The following is a 22,155-nucleotide window of genomic DNA, read 5'->3' on the forward strand; positions in this document are numbered from 1 at the left end:
ACTTCTCACTATCAGTGGTCTATACCAGTGTTTTTCAACCTTTTTTGTGCAAAGGCACACTTTTTTCATGAAAAAAATCACGAGGCACACCACCATTAGAAAATGTTAAAAAATTTTAACTCTGTGCCTATATTGACTATATATAAAGTGTTTTTCCCACGGCACACCTTACACTATGTCACGGCACACTAGTGTGCTGCGGCACAGTGGTTGAAAAACACTGGTCTATACTACCCATTTCTATTTTTTCTGGACATACAACTGCCAGTAACTTCTATTTTCTAAGAATACTTAAAGGTTCTAAGAATGTAAGTAAAGATAAAGCTTCACAATAATGCTTAACTCTGCAGCTCAGTTCATTTTCTTTAATTCTAAATACAGGTAATCCCACTGATTACTATTGAACTCTTTGATTTAAAAAATAGCCTCTTTTCCCCTTAAGCCAGCCATGTCCAAAGTCCGGCCCGGGGGCCAATTGCAACCCATTTTCAAATTTTGAGCAGCCCGCAGCCTCTTCTCCCCGCCAGCTCAGCTTGTCACTCATCCCCACCAGCCGGCGTTTTTTCCTTCACCACACATTAATGTTAATGGTTCAAAGAATGACAGGCTGAATGGTTGGCCCCACACATTTTCACCTCACCAAATCTGGCCCTCCTTGCAAAAAGTTTGGAGACCCCTGCCCTAAGCTAAAAATGTTCTTCAGAAGTTCAGATTAGGTTCGCCTCCACTGCAATTCTTGTTTTTTTTTAAAAATCTTAAAACATCAAACCACCTTATGATTCTAAAACATCTAAAATTGTTACAGAAAATACTTACAAGCAAGGAAGGAATTTGGGCGATTGTAAAGCCGTTCTTCATAAAACTTATTTTTCATTATTTTTTCAGATGTACCGACTAACACTACGAACAAGTAAAGAAACAGTCTCACGAAGATTATGCGAATTGTTGTCAGAACAGTTCTGAATCTTAACTCAAGACCAGCTTTGATTCTTTATTTCTGCCTGTTTTTCTTGTCCTGCTCCAGGAATGTCCTGTGCACCAGTGTCTGCATAAATAACTGCCATCACATTCACATTCCTGCCTTAAAGGACCTGTCCCTCTTATGTGAATAAAAGATGTGTGTAATGTAAAGTTACCTAAATGTGAAAAATATTTCTGGCACAAGGAGGCCAGGAGGCATTGTGTTTGTCACCTCAACTATTTCAGGCATTTTGTCAGGAGTTGGTTTTATGATGACTTACTTTGATCAACAATGATCTAAATGAAAGGTGTTTGAATTTTCCCCCTGGAAAGTCCAATGTAAATTGCTAGTAACGTCGTGGTCACTTCTCCTACCCCTGCATTACCCCAGCAGTAATCAGTAAAGTTCTGTTTGATGAGACTGTGCAGTAGCCATCTTGCTGCTGTACTCTTTGTCAATCTTAGGCAGATCTACTTTTGAGAATGTCCAAAATGCATCCATGTGATGTGATGGGAAGTCAGGAAATGTAATGAATCTCACAGGTGTTGGCTTTTTCAAAATAGGCTATGGGCATTGACCTTGAGTACAGTACACAGAGGCATTAGGATATTATTTCCCCCTACCTCAAGCAATTTGTTTTAAACAGCTTTAATTCACCCTTTCATTTCCTCAAAATGATGAATTACCAAAGAGTAAAATTCTCATCAAACGCTGGAATAAAGAATCAGAATTATTAGATTCACTATTTCTAGAGAACTCTAGTTAATCCATTGTTCACTTGGATTGTAAAGTTTAAAAAAAAATCACATGGAGCTACACTAAAAATTTCCCAGAGAATCTATGTTTCTATATTCTCTAGCCCTGGCTGTTATTACTGATAGGCAATTTTGATGTAATATTTTTGTTAGCATATGGGTGGGTCACACAGATACAGATAGTATATTGAGGTCCTAAGTAAATCGTTAGCTTTTGAAAGTATAATGGTCTGATAATTGCTTTTTTGACATCACAAAGTTGGGTGCACTATTTTCAAAAAGTCTAGCAATGATATGGTCTACTTTGCGTGAGATATGCATTTGTAATATATTATAGAAAGTCAACCTGGCATCCTTTTCAACAAGTAGAAATAAGTTTCAATCACACTTCTCTGAAATGATTCTAAAATGCACAGTCACTCAATAAAGCAAGAAAAAATAAGCAATGGTATCTATATTGCAATAAATGTCCTTGGGAGTTTAATCAGCTTCTTTTTTAAAGATAAAATTGCATGTCTAAACCAGACAAAACTATTATCCAGATTCCTCTAATTTGAGTACTGAATTACTAGTTTTTTGCAAACTTCTTAAGGTAGATTGGTTGGGTTCCACTGAATTAGCACATTTTAATAAATGAAATGGCATTAATTTGACCATGTAATAAAACTAGGATAACTTCCAATATTCTTCTCTTACTGGAGAAATTCAAAGAGTAATGATCACAACGAACAAGTTAATGTGTCCTCATTTTTCACATGGAACTGGAAGCCATTAAAACAAGGGATAATTAGAAGCTTGTCATATAACATATTGAGAAGATCTGCCATTTAACTTTTAAAAGGGCAGTTTTGATGGCACTGTGATTGCATTTATTTAATAATACCATGCAAAGCACTGGTGGTCTTCCCTGTGCAGTTGTGAGCAGATGTGATTTATCCATAAAAAGATGAAAATTCCAAATCAGCTATTCATGTGGTTTTTGTTTCCCTAATGGGGAACAGAGAATTGAAGTACAGGTATATACAATTTCTCTATTGGGATAAGTTACTTGATTACCAAAGTTATATATCCTCTTTATCAACCAGAAATAATACTTTTTGTGGCTAAAACAGTATTAGTAATCCAAGTGCAGTATTTGTTATTGACTTGTGAAAGATTCCTCAACTGGAAGATGAAATGCTGTAAACTTAGGTCTACACTCCGGTATCTATGTATAACCATTTCAGTATATGAAAAGTGAATTTTCAGCTTATATGGTCAACTTTCATTATAAGTGTATGAATCTGAAAATACATAACTCTAATCATGTTACCTTTAGCAGAAAAAAATAAATGGCTAGAAGACTAAAATTATGTTTCCTCATTCTCAGTTTTAAGAACTTTCAATGTGTCTATTTTTTTTAAAGAAATCTCTTTTCACACCATTGCGAAATCACAGCTGCCTGTTGTTTAGCTGGAGTTGGTCTTTGTAGCCACTGAGTTTTCCCCAAGAACTTAGGATGTTGTAATAGATCAGTGTGGTGTATATCATTATTGTTATGGTTGATCACACAGTCAGATGTTTAGACTGGATTTGACATTTTTATCTAACTATTGAGTCCTTCCCAAGAATTTGGCAAACACAGGTGGTATTTGATGGTGTTAAAAGTATCATTGCAAGAAGTAAACTGTTGTAAGTAAAGCTGCCTTTTGCAATTGACTGATGGTGATTTTTTCAATGCCAACGGTGCTTCTTGAGATATTTTGGGATTGCACTCAAGTTGCTATTACAATTGATACTATCTTTGCTTTCATCACTGTCTTAATTGCAAATGATTGCTAACTAAGGACTACCTGTTAATTCTTCTTGGAAATTGATCCTGACTTGGAATTCATTTTTTAGAGCAAGGGTGTCAAACTGGCGGTCTGCAGACTGGATGCGTCATGCTCCACAAATGGGAAAAACATCATGAAATGTCAAGCGATGTGGTGAGTTTGACCCCGTGTTTTAGAGGAATACAGACCAAAAATTCTATCTCAAGTTTTACCATATATTTAATCTACCCAAATGGCCCTCTTCAGTAGCTTACCAGGTAGGGAGAAGTAAGAAAAATACGCTGTCTTTATTCTCTGCTTTTACCTGTCATTAATTCCAGCCTCATCCAGTGGCAAAGATGCATTTTTTTAATTTTACAAATTATCTTGATATAACATAATACAGATCTTGATTAACCTTGAAAGAAGAGAAGGAAGGTGTTTCTTCAATTACAAAGGTTCATTACTTCTGTAAGTCTTCTCTGTCGATATGATGCTCTGCATCACGAAAGGTTCCATTTTGACAACACAAAAATGGGCATTTGAAGAATGAATTTTTCATTAGATTATAGGATTAGGAAGATATAATATCTTTTAGTTATTCACCATTGGAACTAAAAAAACCAGCTAATATCTTTATTAAAACAGTCAATTATTCTACACAGGTAGACATTAATTTGATGAAAGCCTTATAAATAAGGCAAAAATTCATTTCATTTTCCTATCTCCCAAATAATGAATAAATTAACATAATTTGTTATCAGCACTGTTCTTAAAAGAGTAGTTGCCTTTTCAGTGTTTGGACAAATTAATGTAAACAAAGGGACTCAACTTGAGACTTTAGGTACAATGTAAATAGCAACTGATGGTTTATTTTAAATATTGCTTCTAGTGAATTTGGCTAGTGCACACATTCCTCTACATTGCATACACATTCACCAAATATAAGGATATATATAGAAAGTGGTTCATTCGGGTTATCTGGATTGGGGCATGGCATCTCTATTTCCTTCTTGTAGGAAGTTGTTGGCGTGCAACACTTGCATAGTTTTTCTATCCTTGCATTCTTCTGCCTGTGAATAAGAAAACTCTTATTGATGAGGTATGCATGTGTTTACCAAGTTAGTTTAAAAATACAGAAATTGTTTCCTTGAGTATTGTAAATTTAAGAAATGGTTACTAATTAACACTAATACTATTGACTAATTGCATTTAGACATATATTGTTCATAGTGCTTTACAGCCCTCTCTCAGTAGTTTACAGAACACTGCAAACTGCAAGCCTGCAACACTGCATTCTAACTACTGCTCCATCACAGCTCCAAGTAGCTCAACAGGCAAATAGTTTGATATATTGTGCCACTTTCTATACATAAAGATATCCTAAACTTAGGAAATACATCATGTCAGTGAGAATTATCTCCATATTTTTATGTAAAATATGGTGTGTGTGTGTGTGTGTGTGTTCCTATGTGAGAGATAGTAGCCCTTTGAAAAATGTCTAAAATGCTTCTAAAAGTTTTAATCAATTGTTATGAAAGGGAAACATACTTTTACATTTTTCTGAGTACTACGTGGAATATCACACATGCTTACACTACATTCATACTATTTCCTTTCAGTGATCCAGTCAACTTTTTAAATGTAGCCAAACAATACTATACCAAATTATGCTATACCAGGGGTCCCCAACCCCTGGGCCAAGGTCCACTACCAGCCCATGGTCTACTTGGAACTGGGCTGTATGAGTGGGTTCTGCAAGTTGAGCTGCATGTGCAAGTGCAGGCACACTGACCCGCCACTCATGCCACCCAGTTTCCCTCCCCCTCCCAGTTGGGCCACTAAGCTGCAAAGGTTGGGGACCATTGCCCTATAGGTGATCCCCATTTAATAAACAGTCATTCAGTGACTGGACTTATGATGCAATCAATGAGTAGTGTTTATGTTTGTTTGTTTGTTTGTTTATTGGATTTATATGCCGCCCTTCTCCCAAAGGACTAGTTCTTCTACTTAAGAGTGTAATCATAATCCAGGAGATAACACTTGGCTTGCAGTTATGCCATTGCAGTGTCTTGCAGTGATGTGATCACCATTTGCAACCTTCACTGATGGCTTCCAACAAGCAAAGTCAGTGAGCAGGTGGCTACAAATGGTGATCCTGTGACCTTGCACTTAACAACATTGTGTGATTCATGTATGGATGGCCACCCGAAATGCCAGAACTCTCATCACTAAGCAGTGTGATCTCACAATGTCATGCTTTTCCACAGCCTTGCTTAGCAATGGAAATTCCAGTCAAGATGACTGTTGTTAAGTGGGGATTAGATGTATACAAAACTATTAAACAACAGGAACTTTGGGAAAGGTACGGTCAAATTATAGATAGGGATTAGAGTTTTTCTTGTATTGATCTTTCATTAAAGATGAGCAAAAATAATCTGCCACCGACATATAAGCTATAGTGGGACAAATAAATTGAAGTATTTTATTAATATGACTTCTAATCAAGTAGTAGGCCTTTCGGTTGCTGGAAAATATGTAATATTATCTTATTTACCTTGTTGATGATGGACACGCGCCTTCACAGCGGGTTAAAGTAACATTTGAAACACAACCCTTATAAAACACTTGTTCTTCATATTCAATAGTACTACATATGCCTGTAAAACATTAAAAACAGCAATTAATATAAGTGACTCCTTTTGGCATTAATGAAGATTTAGGCTTATATGTATTCTTACTACAAAGAGCTATTGCCACAGAGCGCTAATACACAATGCAACACAGAACGCTAGATTTTACAACCATTAGTCTTTGATTTAAACAATATATTAATAAATGCAGTCCTTATTGCTAAAGATCACACATTTCACACAATAGTGAAAAACAATTATTTTGCTTCTGAGAATTGGTCATAAAATATGAGTGATAGCTTTTTTTGCAAAACTATATTATTTTAGATAAAGGTAAAAGTTCCCCTGACGAGCCAGTCATGTTTGACTCTAGGAGGCAGTGCTAATCTCTGTTTCTTAGCCAAGGGCGCCAGCATTGTCCAAAAACGCTTCTGTGGTCACATGAAAGGCTGTTACCTTTCTACTGAAGTGGTCCCTATTTATCTATTTGCATTTGCATTCTTTTGAACTTCTAAGTGGGCAGGATCTGGGGCAGGAATAGAAACTCACCCTATCACACAATGTTTCAGTCTTGAACTTCCAACCTTCCAATTGATAAGCCCAACTTTTAGCCACTAGATCACGGCACTCCCATATTATTTTATAGGGCAGTAATGTATCTCAGATTCATATAAATTCATATAAATTAGTCATTCTAAGAATTATAAAATAGTATGAAAAAGTTCCACTCTACATCTTGTTCAATAAGTTGAAGTATTTAAAAAGTTTTGAGTTGAAAATTGAGTACGTAGGCCTATGTTTACTGTATTTTCCTTGCAAGCACTATTTCAGCAGACTAAAGTAAAGTATGTAGTTGACTGAAGCCTCAGAGAATAATCATTTAAACCCAGACATTCACTTGAGTTCAACCAACCTGGGCTTGTTGGGACTGGAGCACTGGTTGTAATATTAGGAACAGTAACTGAAAAAGAAAAACAAATCCAAGATTTAAAATTGCACCCAGAGTCACCAAACATCACAAATCTTTAGACAAACTCGTCATCGAACTCACATCATCCATCAACTCAGTTTTTTCAAAAGGCTGGTTCTGCTGAACACATTATTTTTTTGAGAGAAAGAACTTGCTTTGGAGTATTGATTTATTTAATGGCCCACAATTTAATGCTGGCTCCATTTCATGGAAGATTATCATTCTGTATGAAATGTCTTCAAATTATATAATGTAAAGAGTTCTTGACTTATACATTGGATATAGTCCTTCCCCCATGTACCCACCCATTCCCATTGTAGTCTACATTGTAGTTTCCATTGGTTTGGAAAGATACCCAGCAGCCACTAGTACAAATTAAGGTGGAAGGATGTACCGATGGGTGGTGTCAATTCTACAAGAAGTCTTTGACTGACAGCAGTAATGGAGCTCAGAATTTTTGTTGTAAGTCATTATAGTCATAAGTTGAGACAGTCATTTGACTGGATCTGATTTTATGATTTATTTATTTATTTGCAATGATTAAGTGAACTCTGCAATATGTAGGCAAATCCATGTATTTCTATGGGTACTTGTTGCCAGAAACCTGCTGAAAACAACTGGCAAAAAAGTTATAAAATGTGACTGTGGGACACTGCAACTGACTATAAAGGGAGCTGGTTGCCAAACATCCAAAGCCTATGTTCTGACCTTAGTATAGTACACAATATTATCTGTGATAATGTCCTACCTGTAAATGACTACTTCAGCTTCCACCGCAGTAATACATGGGCAAACAATAGATACAAATTCAAAGTAAACTGTTCCAAACTCGATTGCAGAAAATATAACTTCAGCAATGGAGTGGTCAATGCCTGGAACACTCTACCTGATTCTGTTGTTAGTTCATCAAACCCCCCTATCTTTAACCTTAAACTGTCCACTGTGGACCTCACAAGTTTCCTACGAAGTCCCTAGCGGGGTGTGCATAAGCGCATCAACATGCTTACCATCCCTGTCCTACTGTCCCCATTGATATGTACTCATTTTATGTGTTCATGGGCATGTTATACTTCTTTATATCCATCTATTTGTACCAATCTCATGTGAAAATGTCCACATTTATACTAATATCTATTACCTTGTACATGTTGACAATAAAATAAATAAAGTGTTCATGTGACCCCAGGGATGTGCGCAGTCATCAGAATTCCAGAATCAGGTAGTAAGTACTATAACTTTGGTGGAGTCTGTCATAACTTTGAACAGTCATGGGCACCAAGTCATTAAGTGAGGACTACACATATGTAGGGATGGATCCAATTGGATACAGTTTTATAAAGTGATTATTTGTTTAATGCGTTACTTAATATTTTTTGTTTAGCACTTTCTTATGTTAAGGTATCACAAATCCATGCCTTTGCAATTCAGATGACTTAATTGTTAAAAAAAAAAGACACCATGAATGAAATTGCAATATTTGCTATAAAATATATCAAAAGGGGGAAATCTGCACTCACTTACTCACATATAAGTTATTTATTAATTACATTTGCAGGATTTATAGGTTGCTGCAATCAGAATCAAAACTCAATGGATACCCCTCTTCATAAGTTGGGATAAAAAGATAACCTAAAACAATGCAATACCTTATATCATAATCAATATATTTACCTGTATAAGACCAGAGAATAAAATACAGTCAACAAAACATGGTTAAAAAATTCAATAGTTTGAGGGGGGGTGGGGAAATTGAGACTCCCAAGCCTTCTTTAAATAGCCAGGTCCTAACATGTCTGGTTGGTCCTTCAAGACAAACAGAAACCTCTCTCCACAGGAAAACCAGCACTCTGAGATTGACTGCCACGTGTAACAGAATCTTGCAAATCTGTTGATGCTTCTCTTTCCACCCTTCTTCAGGAAGTCAGGGATTATATTTTAATTCCCCCTCCCCAGGATTTAAGGAATGTTTCTGTCATCTTTGTTTATCAAATATTTTCTGAATATTTGCCTCAAGGCTGCCTCCCTGCCACTCTGCACCTCCAAAAGGGAAGGAATTATTTGATAGTTCAAATCTCTTTGGACGTATATTGTCTTTTAGTTATTATAGATGATGAAATATAGGGATTAAAATAAAGGTCTCCGAGAGGTGGGGGTGCACTATAATATTTGTTTCTTTTTTCCTTTTCTCTTTCTTTTTTTGTATTTACTATGTTTGTATTATTTGTATTTTTTAAAAAATAATAATAAAAAGGCTCTTTGGACGTTATAAAACTTTGGATGGTATAAAAGCCCAAAGTTGTTCACTATGAGATGGGTAGCAAATGAATTCAATATACAAACAAACAAACTGTATGGGAATGGTAACCTTTTGGAGCCATCACAGCAGTGGTGGAATACACCGATACGCCCCAGTATGGCCATACCGGTGCCTGCTGGGAGCACCAGGTACCATTCCGTACAGTGTTCCGGAGGACCTGCCTGCTTGCCCACTCTCCTTACTGCTATTTGAGCCGATCAGGGCTTTCACGCATGCACACGGAGTGTACGGCCCCTGCGTGATGCTCTGCCAAGCAGCTGGAGTATCACAGGCGGTAAGTACGCATATGTGTGCTGTGCGCATTCACGTGGTGGAAGCCAGGCCCCATTGCAGCATACCAGTTGCAACAGGTATGCTCCAGAACCCACAGAGGCTGTGGGTTCACAGAGGCTGTGCATCACAGAGGCTGTTTTATGAAAGCAACCCACCCACATTCTTCTGGAACTCAAATCTGATCTGGACAAATAGTTTTTGAGATGGGAAAGCACTTGTGATATGTAAATTAGTGAAGCTTTTGATTAAGAAAATGAATTATGAAAAAGTTGTAAAACTGCATTTGCTTCTGTATGCCTGAATCTCTTGATAAAAAAGAAGAACAAATAGCACTGGAGATGCTTTCCAAATTACGATGCAATGTGAGTCATGAAAATGTACACATTATTCCTTTAATTCTTATTCTATTCTTATCTAATGATTCTTTCCTATCATTAATATATACTGGCACATAATTTTTATTAGTATATTTTGAGGGGGTTTAAAGATAAAAATGAAGAAGCATTCCTAAGATCAGAAATTGTCCATTTGATTCTCAAGTGTTCCATGTCTGAAGGAGAAAAGAGGAGACTCAAGCCCAAGAGACATTTGTAAACTCACAATTTCCAATAAAAGAGAAAGAAGACTTTACACAGAAGGTACAGAAGACAAGCTGCTTGTGTTGTCCTCTGCTTTCTTGGATAGTAAAAAAGGTGATTGAGCATGTAGCTTATTAATGCAGAGTCAGCTGAATTACATGACAGTCATCTGGGCTACAATGGGAAATAAATTCATTTCTATATTTAAATGCTTAGTTAATGTCTCTCAACAGCTGCTGACAATTGAAGCGTTGACTGTGGTGTAAAGTGTCAAGTTGTTATTACCCTAATGATTTGTCTATTAAACTATTCTACATTTAAAACAACAATATTTTATAACGTGCAAATTAAAAACTTTTCTAATACAAAATAAGTCAGGTTTGTTTTATGAAAATTATAAAATTTGATTCCTTAAGTGTCAACACAAAATGCTGCACATGATTTTGCATATGATTTTGCACATTACAAAATAATTGTTGTAATGTGCAAAATCAATAGTTCCTTCAACTTTCCCATCAGCCATGAAATACTTACCGCTAGTATAAGGAGTACTTGTGGAAGAAAAAGTAGTAGAAGTAAGAGTGACAGTAGGTGGCTCAGTAGTCCAAGTGGTCCTGGTGGGTGTGGTTACTGGAATGCTGGAGAAAGTAGAGGTTGCACTTGTTGGCACACTGGGAACCAAAGATGTGCTTAGACTTGTTTTCCAAGTAGTGCTAGGAGAAGACGAACTGGAGATATTATGTGATCTTGTGGTAAGAGAGGACACAACAATTGAAGTTGATTCTGTAGAAAAAGAGATTGAAAAGACAGAACTTGAGAGATGAGAAGTTGAGAAAGTTGTCCTCAGTGGTGTTGAGAGAGCTGTCTTCCATCCTGTGGACAGGAAATATTGAAGTTACAGATACTTGTCAGAATGGGAGAATGAACTATTGCAAATATAGTACCAATAAAACAAGACTCCAGGAAGGAAAAATGAGGCATTGCAAAGCATGCAAAACATTTAAAAAATACAGCTGACAAAAATTTGCATTAAAGCATTCTGGGATTTGCAACACATTATCAAGTAGGAAACCAGAACAAAATATGCAGAGGACAATGAAATAAAGAAGGGGAAAGTAGCTTATTCCATTGAAAACAACAAATCCTACAAAAACTATTTCCTTTTGAATCCGAAATACTGCAAAATAGTAACAGAGAATCATATTTCCTTTCTAGCCTTAGTAAAGGTGGGAATTCAGAATTGTTGTATCACTCACATTGAAAAAGAAAACGTGTGGAAAGAAAAAAAATGGCAAATTACCCTGGACAATTTTTTTTTAATTGTTTGCTTCCTGAAAAACTTTTGGTGATTATGATAGGCTTCTTCAAACTGAAATATAAATAAAGCACAACTTTATAATGTGGGAATCTTGAAAAATAAGAAATTTCTGAAGAATAATGTTTCTGACACATTATGGTTTTACCTAAGTTGGTGGTGGGAAAAGTTGTCCACATGGTTTCTAGTGTCACTGTCAAAAGAAGGAAGAAAGGAGGGATGGAGGGATGGATGAGTGGGTAAAAGTAGGAAGGTGAGTGATATTTAATCTCTGGGAAGTGCACTATGAAGGGAAGGTTACTAAGAGGTAGCTGACCAACCCAGGAATGTGGGTGTATCATTGCTCTGCGAACAATTATATCGTGCCTCAAAAGAGAGGCTGGAGGCAGAGCATTTGTGAGGTCCGAAGCGCCACATCAGAGCAGTAGAGTTGACAGAGTTGCTAAACCAAACATTTCAACTTACCACTGGTACTCTGTATTACTGTCGCCATTGAGGTTGTGGGAGGCTGCATACTAGTAGTTTGTATGCTTGTAGGTTGGGTGGACCCAGTAGGGCTGCTGGGTATTGAGGTGGTGGGAGTGATAGTTGTAGGCATGGTGGTGTGGCTACTGGGGGAAATGGGAATTATTGTTGAAATAACTTTGGAAGTGGTTGGGAGAGATGTGCGGGTTGTAGAGGTGGTCAGTGTGATCGGGCTCGTGGAGGATATGGTTGTCGAGATGGGTGTACTACTTGGTGTCGATTTTGTGGAGCTTGAGGTGGGCAGAGTAACAGGAGAGGTTTCTGTTGTGGTTTTTGGCATTGGAGTGGTTGCAGTCTGAGTTGATTCCGTGGTCCTCGAAGTAGAAGAGGGCGAGATGGATGAAAATGTTGGGGTCCTATGGCTTGATGACATTTCATGTGTTGAAGCTGCAAGAGAGAAGAAATAGAGGTAGTAGCAGTGCATTGTGGGATTGGAATCTGTAGTCATAAGGATACCCCTAAAGATGTTTGCCTGGGCTTAGCATCATAGGTTTTACCTACATTGGGGGTGTGAATACTTCCCCATATGTTTTCTAGTGACACTGTTGAAGGAAGGGAGGGAGGAAGGAAGGAAGGAGGGAGGGAGGGAGGGAGGAAAGAAGGAAGGATTGAGTGAGTGAGTGATGGAGGGATGGATGAGTGGGTAAAAGTGGGAAGGTGAGTGATATTCAATGTCTGGAAAGTGCACTATGAAGAGAAGGTTACTAAGAAGTAGCTGACCAACCCAGGAATGTGGGTGTATCATTGCTCTGCAAACAATTATATCGTGCCTCAAAAGAGAGGCTGGAGGCAGAGCATTTGTGAGGTCCGAAGGGCCACATCAGAGCAGTAGAGTTGACAGAGTTGCTAAACCAAACATTTCAACTTACCACTCGTACTCTTTATTGCTGTCGCCATTGAGGTTGTGGGAGGCTGTATACTAGTAGTTTGTGTGCTTGTAGGGTGGGTGGACCCAGTAGGGCTGCTGGGTATTGAGGTGGTGGGAGTGATAGTTGTAGGCATGGTGGTGTGGCTACTGGGGGAAATGGGAATTATTGTTGAAATAACTTTGGAAGTGATTGGGAGAGATGTGCGGGTTGTAGAGGTGGTCAGTGTGATCGGGCTCGTGGAGGATATGATTGTCGAGATGTGTGTACTACTTGGTGTCGATTTTGTGGATCTTGAGGTGGGTAGAGTAACAGGAGAGGTTTCTGTTGTGGTTTTTGGCATTGGAGTGGTTGCAGTTTGAGTTGATTCCGTGGTCCTCAAAGTAGAAGAGGGCGAGATGGATGAAAATGTTGGGGTCCTATGGCTTGATGACATTTCATGTGTTGAAGCTGCAAGAGAGAAGAAATAGAGGTAGTAGCAGTGCATTGTGGGATTGGAATCTGTAGTCATAAGGATACCCCTAAAGATGTTTGCCTGGGCTTAGTATCACAGGTTTTACCTACATTGGGGGTGTGAATACTTGTCCATATGTTTTCTAGTGACACTGTTGAAGGAAGGGAGGGAGGGACGGAGGGAGGAAGGAAGGATTGAGTGAATGAGAGATGGAGGGATGGATGAGTGGATAAAAGTGGGAAGGTGAGTGATATTTAATGTCTGGAAAGTGCACTACAAAGAGAAGGTTACTAAGAAGTAGCTGACCAACCCAGGAATGTGGGTGTATCATTGCTCTGCGAACAATTATATCGTGCCTCAAAAGAGAGGCTGGAGGCAGAGCATTTGTGAGGTCCGAAGCGCCACATCAGAGCAGTAGAGTTGACAGAGTTGCTAAACCAAACATTTCAACTTACCACTGGTACTCTGTATTACTGTCGCCATTGAGGTTGTGGGAGGCTGCATACTAGTAGTTTGTATGCTTGTAGGTTGGGTGGACCCAGTAGGGCTGCTGGGTATTGAGGTGGTGGGAGTGATAGTTGTAGGCATGGTGGTGTGGCTACTGGGGGAAATGGGAATTATTGTTGAAATAACTTTGGAAGTGGTTGGGAGAGATGTGCGGGTTGTAGAGGTGGTCAGTGTGATCGGGCTCGTGGAGGATATGGTTGTCGAGATGGGTGTACTACTTGGTGTCGATTTTGTGGAGCTTGAGGTGGGCAGAGTAACAGGAGAGGTTTCTGTTGTGGTTTTTGGCATTGGAGTGGTTGCAGTCTGAGTTGATTCCGTGGTCCTCGAAGTAGAAGAGGGCGAGATGGATGAAAATGTTGGGGTCCTATGGCTTGATGACATTTCATGTGTTGAAGCTGCAAGAGAGAAGAAATAGAGGTAGTAGCAGTGCATTGTGGGATTGGAATCTGTAGTCATAAGGATACCCCTAAAGATGTTTGCCTGGGCTTAGCATCATAGGTTTTACCTACATTGGGGGTGTGAATACTTGTCCATATGTTTTCTAGTGACACTGTTGAAGGAAGGGAGGGAGGGACGGAGGGAGGAAGGAAGGATTGAGTGAATGAGGGATGGAGGGGTGGATGAGTGGATAAAAGTGGGAAGGTGAGTGATATTTAATGTCTGGAAAGTGCACTACAAAGAGAAGGTTACTAAGAAGTAGCTGACCAACCCAGGAATGTGGGTGTATCATTGCTTTGTGAACAATTATATCGTGCCTCAAAAGAGAGGCTGGAGGCAGAGCATTTGTGAGGTCCGAAGGGCCACATCAGAGCAGTAGAGTTGACAGAGTTGCTAAACCAAACATTTCAACTTACCACTCGTACTCTTTATTGCTGTCGCCATTGAGGTTGTGGGAGGCTGTATACTAGTAGTTTGTGTGCTTGTAGGTTGGGTGGACTCAGTAGGGCTGCTGGGTATTGAGGTGGTGGGAGTGATAGTTGTAGGCATGGTGGTGTGGCTACTGGGGGAAATGGGAATTATTGTTGAAATAACTTTGGAAGTGGTTGGGAGAGATGTGCGGGTTGTAGAGGTGGTCAGTGTGATCGGGCTAGTGGAGGATATGGTTGTTGAGATGGGTGTACTACTTGGTGTCGATTTTGTGGAGCTTGAGGTGGGCAGAGTAACAGGAGAGGTTTCTGTTGTGGTTTTTGGCATTGGAGTGGTTGCAGTCTGAGTTGATTCCGTGGTCCTCGAAGTAGAAGAGGGTGAGATGGATGAAAATGTTGGGGTCCTATGGCTTGATGACATTTCATGTGTTGAAGCTGCAAGAGAGAGGAAATAGAGGTAGTAGCAGTGCATTGTTGGATTGGAATCTGTAGTCATAAGGATACCCCTAAAGATGTTTGCCTGGGCTTAGCATCATAGGTTTTACCTACATTGGGGGTGTGAATACTTCCCCATATGTTTTCTAGTGACACTGTTGAAGGAAGGGAGGGAGGAAGGAAGGAAGGAGGGAGGGAGGGAGGGAGGGAGGGAGGAAAGAAGGAAGGATTGAGTGAGTGAGTGATGGAGGGATGGATGAGTGGGTAAAAGTGGGAAGGTGAGTGATATTCAATGTCTGGAAAGTGCACTATGAAGAGAAGGTTACTAAGAAGTAGCTGACCAACCCAGGAATGTGGGTGTATCATTGCTCTGCAAACAATTATATCGTGCCTCAAAAGAGAGGCTGGAGGCAGAGCATTTGCGAGGTCCGAAGGGCCACATCAGAGCAGTAGAGTTGACAGAGTTGCTAAACCAAACATTTCAACTTACCACTGGTACTCTTTATTGCTGTCGCCATTGAGGTTGTGGGAGGCTGTATACTAGTAGTTTGTGTGCTTGTAGGTTGGGTGGACCCAGTAGGGCTGCTGGGTATTGAGGTGGTGGGAGTGATAGTTGTAGGCATGGTGGTGTGGCTACTGGGGGAAATGGGAATTATTGTTGAAATAACTTTGGAAGTGGTTGGGAGAGATGTGCGGGTTGTAGAGGTGGTCAGTGTGATCGGGCTCGTGGAGGATATGATTGTCGAGATGGGTGTACTACTTGGTGTCGATTTTGTGGATCTTGAGGTGGGTAGAGTAACAGGAGAGGTTTCTGTTGTGGTTTTTGGCATTGGAGTGGTTGCAGTCTGAGTTGATTCCGTGGTCCTCAAAGTAGAAGAGGGCGAGATGGATGAAAACGTTGGGGTCCTATGGCTTGATGACATTTCATGTGTTGAAGCTGCAAGAGAGAGGAAATAGAGGTAGTAGCAGTGCATTGTTGGATTGGAATCTGTAGTCATAAGGATACCCCTAAAGATGTTTGCCTGGGCTTAGTATCACAGGTTTTACCTACATTGGGGGTGTGAATACTTGTCCATATGTTTTTTAGTGACACTGTTGAAGGAAGGGAGGGAGGGACGGAGGGAGGAAGGAAGGATTGAGTGAATGAGGGATGGAGGGATGGATGAGTGGATAAAAGTGGGAAGGTGAGTGATATTTAATGTCTGGAAAGTGCACTACAAAGAGAAGGTTACTAAGAAGTAGCTGACCAACCCAGGAATGTGGGTATATCATTGCTCTGCGAACAATTATATTGTGCGTCAAAATAGAGGCTGGAGGCAGAGCAGGTCTGAAGGGCCACATCAGAGCAGTAGAGTTGACAGAGTTGCTAAACCAAACATTTCAACTTACCACTGGTACTCTGTATTACTGTCGCCATTGAGGTTGTGGGAGGCTGCATACTAGTAGTTTGTGTGCTTGTAGGTTGGGTGGACCCAGTAGGGCTGCTGGGTATTGAGGTGGTGGGAGTGATAGTTGTAGGCATGGTGGTGTGGCTACTGGGGGAAATGGGAATTATTGTTGAAATAACTTTGGAAGTGGTTGGGAGAGATGTGCGGGTTGTAGAGGTGGTCAGTGTGATCGGGCTCGTGGAAGATATGGTTGTTGAGATGGGTGTACTACTTGGTGTCGATTTTGTGGAGCTTGAGGTGGGCAGAGTAACAGGAGAGGTTTCTGTTGTGGTTTTTGGCATTGGAGTGGTTGCAGTCTGAGTTGATTCCGTGGTCCTCAAAGTAGAAGAGGGCGAGATGGATGAAAACATTGGGGTCCTATGGCTTGATGACATTTCATGTGTTGAAGCTGCAAGAGAGAGGAAATAGAGGTAGTAGCAGTGCATTGTTGGATTGGAATCTGTAGTCATAAGGATACCCCTAAAGATGTTTGCCTGGGCTTAGCATCATAGGTTTTACCTACATTGGGGGTGTGAATACTTCCCCATATGTTTTCTAGTGACACTGTTGAAGAAAGGGAGGGAGGAAGAAAGGAAGGAGGGAGGATTGAGTGAATGAGGGATGGAGGGATGGATGAGTGGATAAAAGTGGGAAGGTGAGTGATATTTAATGTCTGGAAAGTGCACTACAAAGAGAAGGTTACTAAGAAGTAGCTGACCAACCCAGGAATGTGGGTGTATCATTGCTCTGCGAACAATTATATCGTGCATCAAAATAGAGGCTGGAGGCAGAGCATTTGTGAGGTCCGAAGGGCCACATCAGAGCAGTAGAGTTGACAGAGTTGCTAAACCAAACATTTCAACTTACCACTGGTACTCTGTATTACTGTCGCCATTGAGGTTGTGGGAGGCTGCATACTAGTAGTTTGTGTGCTTGTAGGTTGGGTGGACCCAGTAGGGCTGCTGGGTATTGAGGTGGTGGGAGTGATAGTTGTAGGCATGGTGGTGTGGCTACTGGGGGAAATGGGAATTATTGTTGAAATAACTTTGGAAGTGGTTGGGAGAGATGTGCGGGTTGTAGAGGTGGTCAGTGTGATCGGGCTCGTGGAGGATATGGTTGTTGAGATGGGTGTACTACTTGGTGTCGATTTTGTGGAGCTTGAGGTGGGCAGAGTAACAGGAGAGGTTTCTGTTGTGGTTTTTGGCATTGGAGTGGTTGCAGTCTGAGTTGATTCCGTGGTCCTCGAAGTAGAAGAGGGTGAGATGGATGAAAATGTTGGGGTCCTATGGCTTGATGACATTTCATGTGTTGAAGCTGCAAGAGAGAAGAAATAGAGGTAGTAGCAGTGCATTGTAGGATTGGAATCTGTAATCATAAGGATACCCCTAAAGATGTTTGCCTGGGCTTAGCATCATAGGTTTTACCTACATTGGGGGTGTGAATCCTTCCCCATATGTTTTCTAGTGACACTGTTGAAGAAAGGGAGGGAGGAAGAAAGGAAGGAGGGAGGGAGGGAGGAAAGAAGGAAGGATTGAGTGAGTGAGTGATGGAGGGATGGATGAGTGGGTAAAAGTGGGAAGGTGAGTGATATTCAATGTCTGGAAAGTGCACTATGAAGAGAAGGTTACTAAGAAGTAGCTGACCAACCCAGGAATGTGGGTGTATCATTGCTCTGCAAACAATTATATCGTGCCTCAAAAGAGAGGCTGGAGGCAGAGCATTTGTGAGATCCGAAGGGCCACATCAGAGCAGTAGAGTTGACAGAGTTGCTAAACCAAACATTTCAACTTACCACTCGTACTCTTTATTGCTGTCGCCATTGAGGTTGTGGGAGGCTGTATACTAGTAGTTTGTGTGCTTGTAGGTTGGGTGGACCCAGTAGGGCTGCTGGGTATTGAGGTGGTGGGAGTGATAGTTGTAGGCATGGTGGTGTGGCTACTGGGGGAAATGGGAATTATTGTTGAAATAACTTTGGAAGTGGTTGGGAGAGATGTGCGGGTTGTAGAGGTGGTCAGTGTGATCGGGCTCGTGGAGGATATGATTGTCGAGATGTGTGTACTACTTGGTGTCGATTTTGTGGATCTTGAGGTGGGCAGAGTAACAGGAGAGGTTTCTGTTGTGGTTTTTGGCATTGGAGTGGTTGCAGTCTGAGTTGATTCCGTGGTCCTCAAAGTAGAAGAGGGCGAGATGGATGAAAATGTTGGGGTCCTATGGCTTGATGACATTTCATGTGTTGAAGCTGCAAGAGAGAAGAAATAGAGGTAGTAGCAGTGCATTGTGCGATTGGAATCTGTAGTCATAAGAATACCCCTAAAGATGTTTGCCTGGGCTTAGTATCACAGGTTTTACCTACATTGGGGGTGTGAATACTTGTCCATATGTTTTCTAGTGACACTGTTGAAGGAAGGGAGGGAGGGACGGAGGGAGGAAGGAAGGATTGAGTGAATGAGGGATGGAGGGATGGATGAGTGGATAAAAGAGGGAAGGTGAGTGATATTTAATGTCTGGAAAGTGCACTACAAAGAGAAGGTTACTAAGAAGTAGCTGACCAACCCAGGAATGTGGGTGTATCATTGCTCTGCGAACAATTATATCGTGCCTCAAAAGAGAGGCTGGAGGCAGAGCATTTGTGAGGTTCGAAGCGCCACATCAGAGCAGTAGAGTTGACAGAGTTGCTAAACCAAACATTTCAACTTACCACTGGTAGTCTGTATTACTGTCGCCATTGAGGTTGTGGGAGGCTGCATACTAGTAGTTTGTATGCTTGTAGGTTGGGTGGACCCAGTAGGGCTGCTGGGTATTGAGGTGGTGGGAGTGATAGTTGTAGGCATGGTGGTGTGGCTACTGGGGGAAATGGGAATTATTGTTGAAATAACTTTGGAAGTGGTTGGGAGAGATGTGCGGGTTGTAGAGGTGGTCAGTGTGATCGGGCTCGTGGAGGATATGGTTGTCGAGATGGGTGTACTACTTGGTGTCGATTTTGTGGAGCTTGAGGTGGGCAGAGTAACAGGAGAGGTTTCTGTTGTGGTTTTTGGCATTGGAGTGGTTGCAGTCTGAGTTGATTCCGTGGTCCTCAAAGTAGAAGAGGGCGAGATGGATGAAAATGTTTGGGTCCTATGGCTTGATGACATTTCATGTGTTGAAGCTGCAAGAGAGAAGAAATAGAGCTAGTAGCAGTGCATTGTGGGATTGGAATCTGTAGTCATAAGGATACCCCTAAAGATGTTTGCCTGGGCTTAGTATCACAGGTTTTACCTACATTGGGGGTGTGAATACTTGTCCATATGTTTTCTAGTGACACTGTTGAAGGAAGGGAGGGAGGGACGGAGGGAGGAAGGAAGGATTGAGTGAATGAGGGATGGAGGGATGGATGAGTGGATAAAAGGTTTAGGGTAGGTTTAGGTTTAATTTATTTGTATGCCGCCCTTTTCCCTAAAGGGACTCAGGGCGGCTCACAACTCAAAAAGAGAGGGGAAAATACAAACAGACTAACAAGAACACAAAAACCATACATAGTTAAAAACACAGCAATCGTACCATTCGAAATTGGGCAGCGAGTCTTTAGCCCCAGGCCTGTCGGAACAGCCAGGTTTTAAGGGCTATGCGGAAGGCCTGGAGGGTGGTGAGGGTACGAATCTCCACGGGGAGTTTGTTCCAGAGGGTCGGAGCAGCCACAGAGAAGGCTCTCCTCCGGGTAGTCGCCAGTCGACACTGGCCGGCTGATGGAAGTGGGAAGGTGAGTGATATTTAATGTCTGGGAAGTGCACTATGAAGAGAAGGTTACTAAGAAGTAGCTGACCAACCCAGGAATGTGGGTGTGTCATTGCTCTGTGAACAATTATATCGTGCCTCAAAAGAGAGGCTGGAGGCAGAGCATTTGTGAGGTCCGAAGGGCCACATCAGAGCAGTAGAGTTGACAGAGTTGCTAAACCAAACATTTCAACTTACCACTGGTACTCTGTATTGCTGTCGCCATTGAGGTTGTGGCAGGCTGCATACTAGTAGTTTGTGTGCTTGTAGGTTGGGTGGATCCAGTAGGGCTGCTGGGTATTGAGGTGGTGGGAGTGATAGTTGTAGGCATGGTGGTGTGGCTACTGGGGGAAATGGGAATTATTGTTGAAATAACTTTGGAAGTGGTTGGGAGAGATGTGCGGGTTGTAGAGGTGGTCAGTGTGATCGGGCTCGTGGAGGATATGGTTGTCGAGATGGGTGTACTACTTGGTGTCGATTTTGTGGAGCTTGAGGTGGGCAGAGTAACAGGAGAGGTTTCTGTTGTGGTTTTTGGCATTGGAGTGGTTGCAGTCTGAGTTGATTCCGTGGTCCTCAAAGTAGAAGAGGGCGAGATGGATGAAAACGTTGGGGTCCTATGGCTTGATGACATTTCATGTGTTGAAGCTGCAAGAGAGAGGAAATAGAGGTAGTAGCAGTGCATTGTTGGATTGGAATCTGTAGTCATAAGGATACCCCTAAAGATGTTTGCCTGGGCTTAGTATCACAGGTTTTACCTACATTGGGGGTGTGAATACTTGTCCATATGTTTTCTAGTGACACTGTTGAAGGAAGGGAGGGAGGGACGGAGGGAGGAAGGAAGGATTGAGTGAATGAGGGATGGAGGGATGGATGAGTGGATAAAAGGTTTAGGGTAGGTTTAGGTTTAATTTATTTGTATGCCGCCCTTTTCCCTAAAGGGACTCAGGGCGGCTCACAACTCAAAAAGAGAGGGGAAAATACAAACAGACTAACAAGAACACAAAAACCATACATAGTTAAAAACACAGCAATCGTACCATTCGAAATTGGGCAGCGAGTCTTTAGCCCCAGGCCTGTCGGAACAGCCAGGTTTTAAGGGCTATGCGGAAGGCCTGGAGGGTGGTGAGGGTACGAATCTCCACGGGGAGTTTGTTCCAGAGGGTCGGAGCAGCCACAGAGAAGGCTCTCCTCCGGGTAGTCGCCAGTCGACACTGGCCGGCTGATGGAAGTGGGAAGGTGAATGATATTTAATGTCTGGAAAGTGCACTATGAAGAGAAAGTTACTAAGAAGTAGCTGACCAACCCAGGAATGTGGGTGTGTCATTGCTCTGTGAACAATTATATCGTGCCTCAAAAGAGAGGCTGGAGGTAGAGCATTTGTGAGGTCCGAAGGGCCACATCAGAGCAGTAGAGTTGACAGAGTTGCTAAACCAAACATTTCAACTTACCACTGGTACTCTGTATTGCTGTCGCCATTGAGGTTGTGGCAGGCTGCATACTAGTAGTTTGTGTGCTTGTAGGTTGGGTGGATCCAGTAGGGCTGCTGGGTATTGAGGTGGTGGGAGTGATAGTTGTAGGCATGGTGGTGTGGCTACTGGGGGAAATGGGAATTATTGTTGAAATAACTTTGGAAGTGGTTGGGAGAGATGTGCGGGTTGTAGAGGTGGTCAGTGTGATCGGGCTCGTGGAGGATATGGTTGTCGAGATGGGTGTACTACTTGGTGTCGATT

The 22,155-nt window shown here is 41.4% G+C and overlaps 2 protein-coding genes across 2 annotated transcripts in view; one reads left to right on the forward strand and one right to left on the reverse strand.

Moving 5' to 3' along the window:
* The window catches only part of AP2A2 (adaptor related protein complex 2 subunit alpha 2), a 67,454-nt gene extending 64,389 nt beyond the window's left edge, over positions 1-3,065 (forward strand). The window contains exon 22 of the mRNA XM_014058557.2: positions 886-3,065. Coding sequence (XP_013914032.2) covers positions 886-963 — 78 coding nt within the window. The 3' untranslated portion in view covers positions 964-3,065. The remainder of the gene's footprint in view (positions 1-885) is intronic.
* Positions 3,066-4,390: 1,325 nt separating this feature from the next.
* Positions 4,391-22,120, reverse strand: LOC106542741 (uncharacterized). Its single transcript, XM_087716389.1, has 10 exons — positions 21,874-22,120; positions 20,624-21,070; positions 19,374-19,820; positions 18,468-18,914; positions 17,543-17,989; positions 16,638-17,084; positions 10,815-11,063; positions 7,056-7,103; positions 6,067-6,169; positions 4,391-4,582 (listed from the first exon to the last, which is right to left on the reverse strand). The coding sequence occupies exons 1-10, from the start codon at positions 22,004-22,006 to the stop codon at positions 4,411-4,413; spliced, it is 2,940 nt and encodes a 979-aa protein (XP_087572515.1). The 5' UTR covers positions 22,007-22,120; the 3' UTR covers positions 4,391-4,410.
* Between the last annotated feature and the right edge of the window lie 35 nt (positions 22,121-22,155).

Source organism: Thamnophis sirtalis, unplaced genomic scaffold, assembly GCF_051295495.1.
Source record: "Thamnophis sirtalis isolate CommonGarterSnake01/CBP01778 unplaced genomic scaffold, rThaSir2_p1.2 scaffold_1, whole genome shotgun sequence".
Taxonomy (NCBI): Eukaryota; Metazoa; Chordata; class Lepidosauria; order Squamata; family Natricidae; genus Thamnophis; species Thamnophis sirtalis.

Bases quoted from the DNA above. Each gene is read 5' to 3' on its own strand.
- LOC106542741 (XM_087716389.1), bottom strand. From the start codon at position 22,006: ATGCCTACAACTATCACTCCCACCACCTCAATACCCAGCAGCCCTACT. The intron at 21,071-21,873 runs GTAAGTTGAAAT...TCTCTCTTGCAG, and splicing joins AGCAATACAGAGTACCAGTG to CTTCAACACATGAAATGTCA. The intron at 17,990-18,467 runs GTAAGTTGAAAT...TCTCTCTTGCAG, and splicing joins AGCAATAAAGAGTACGAGTG to CTTCAACACATGAAATGTCA.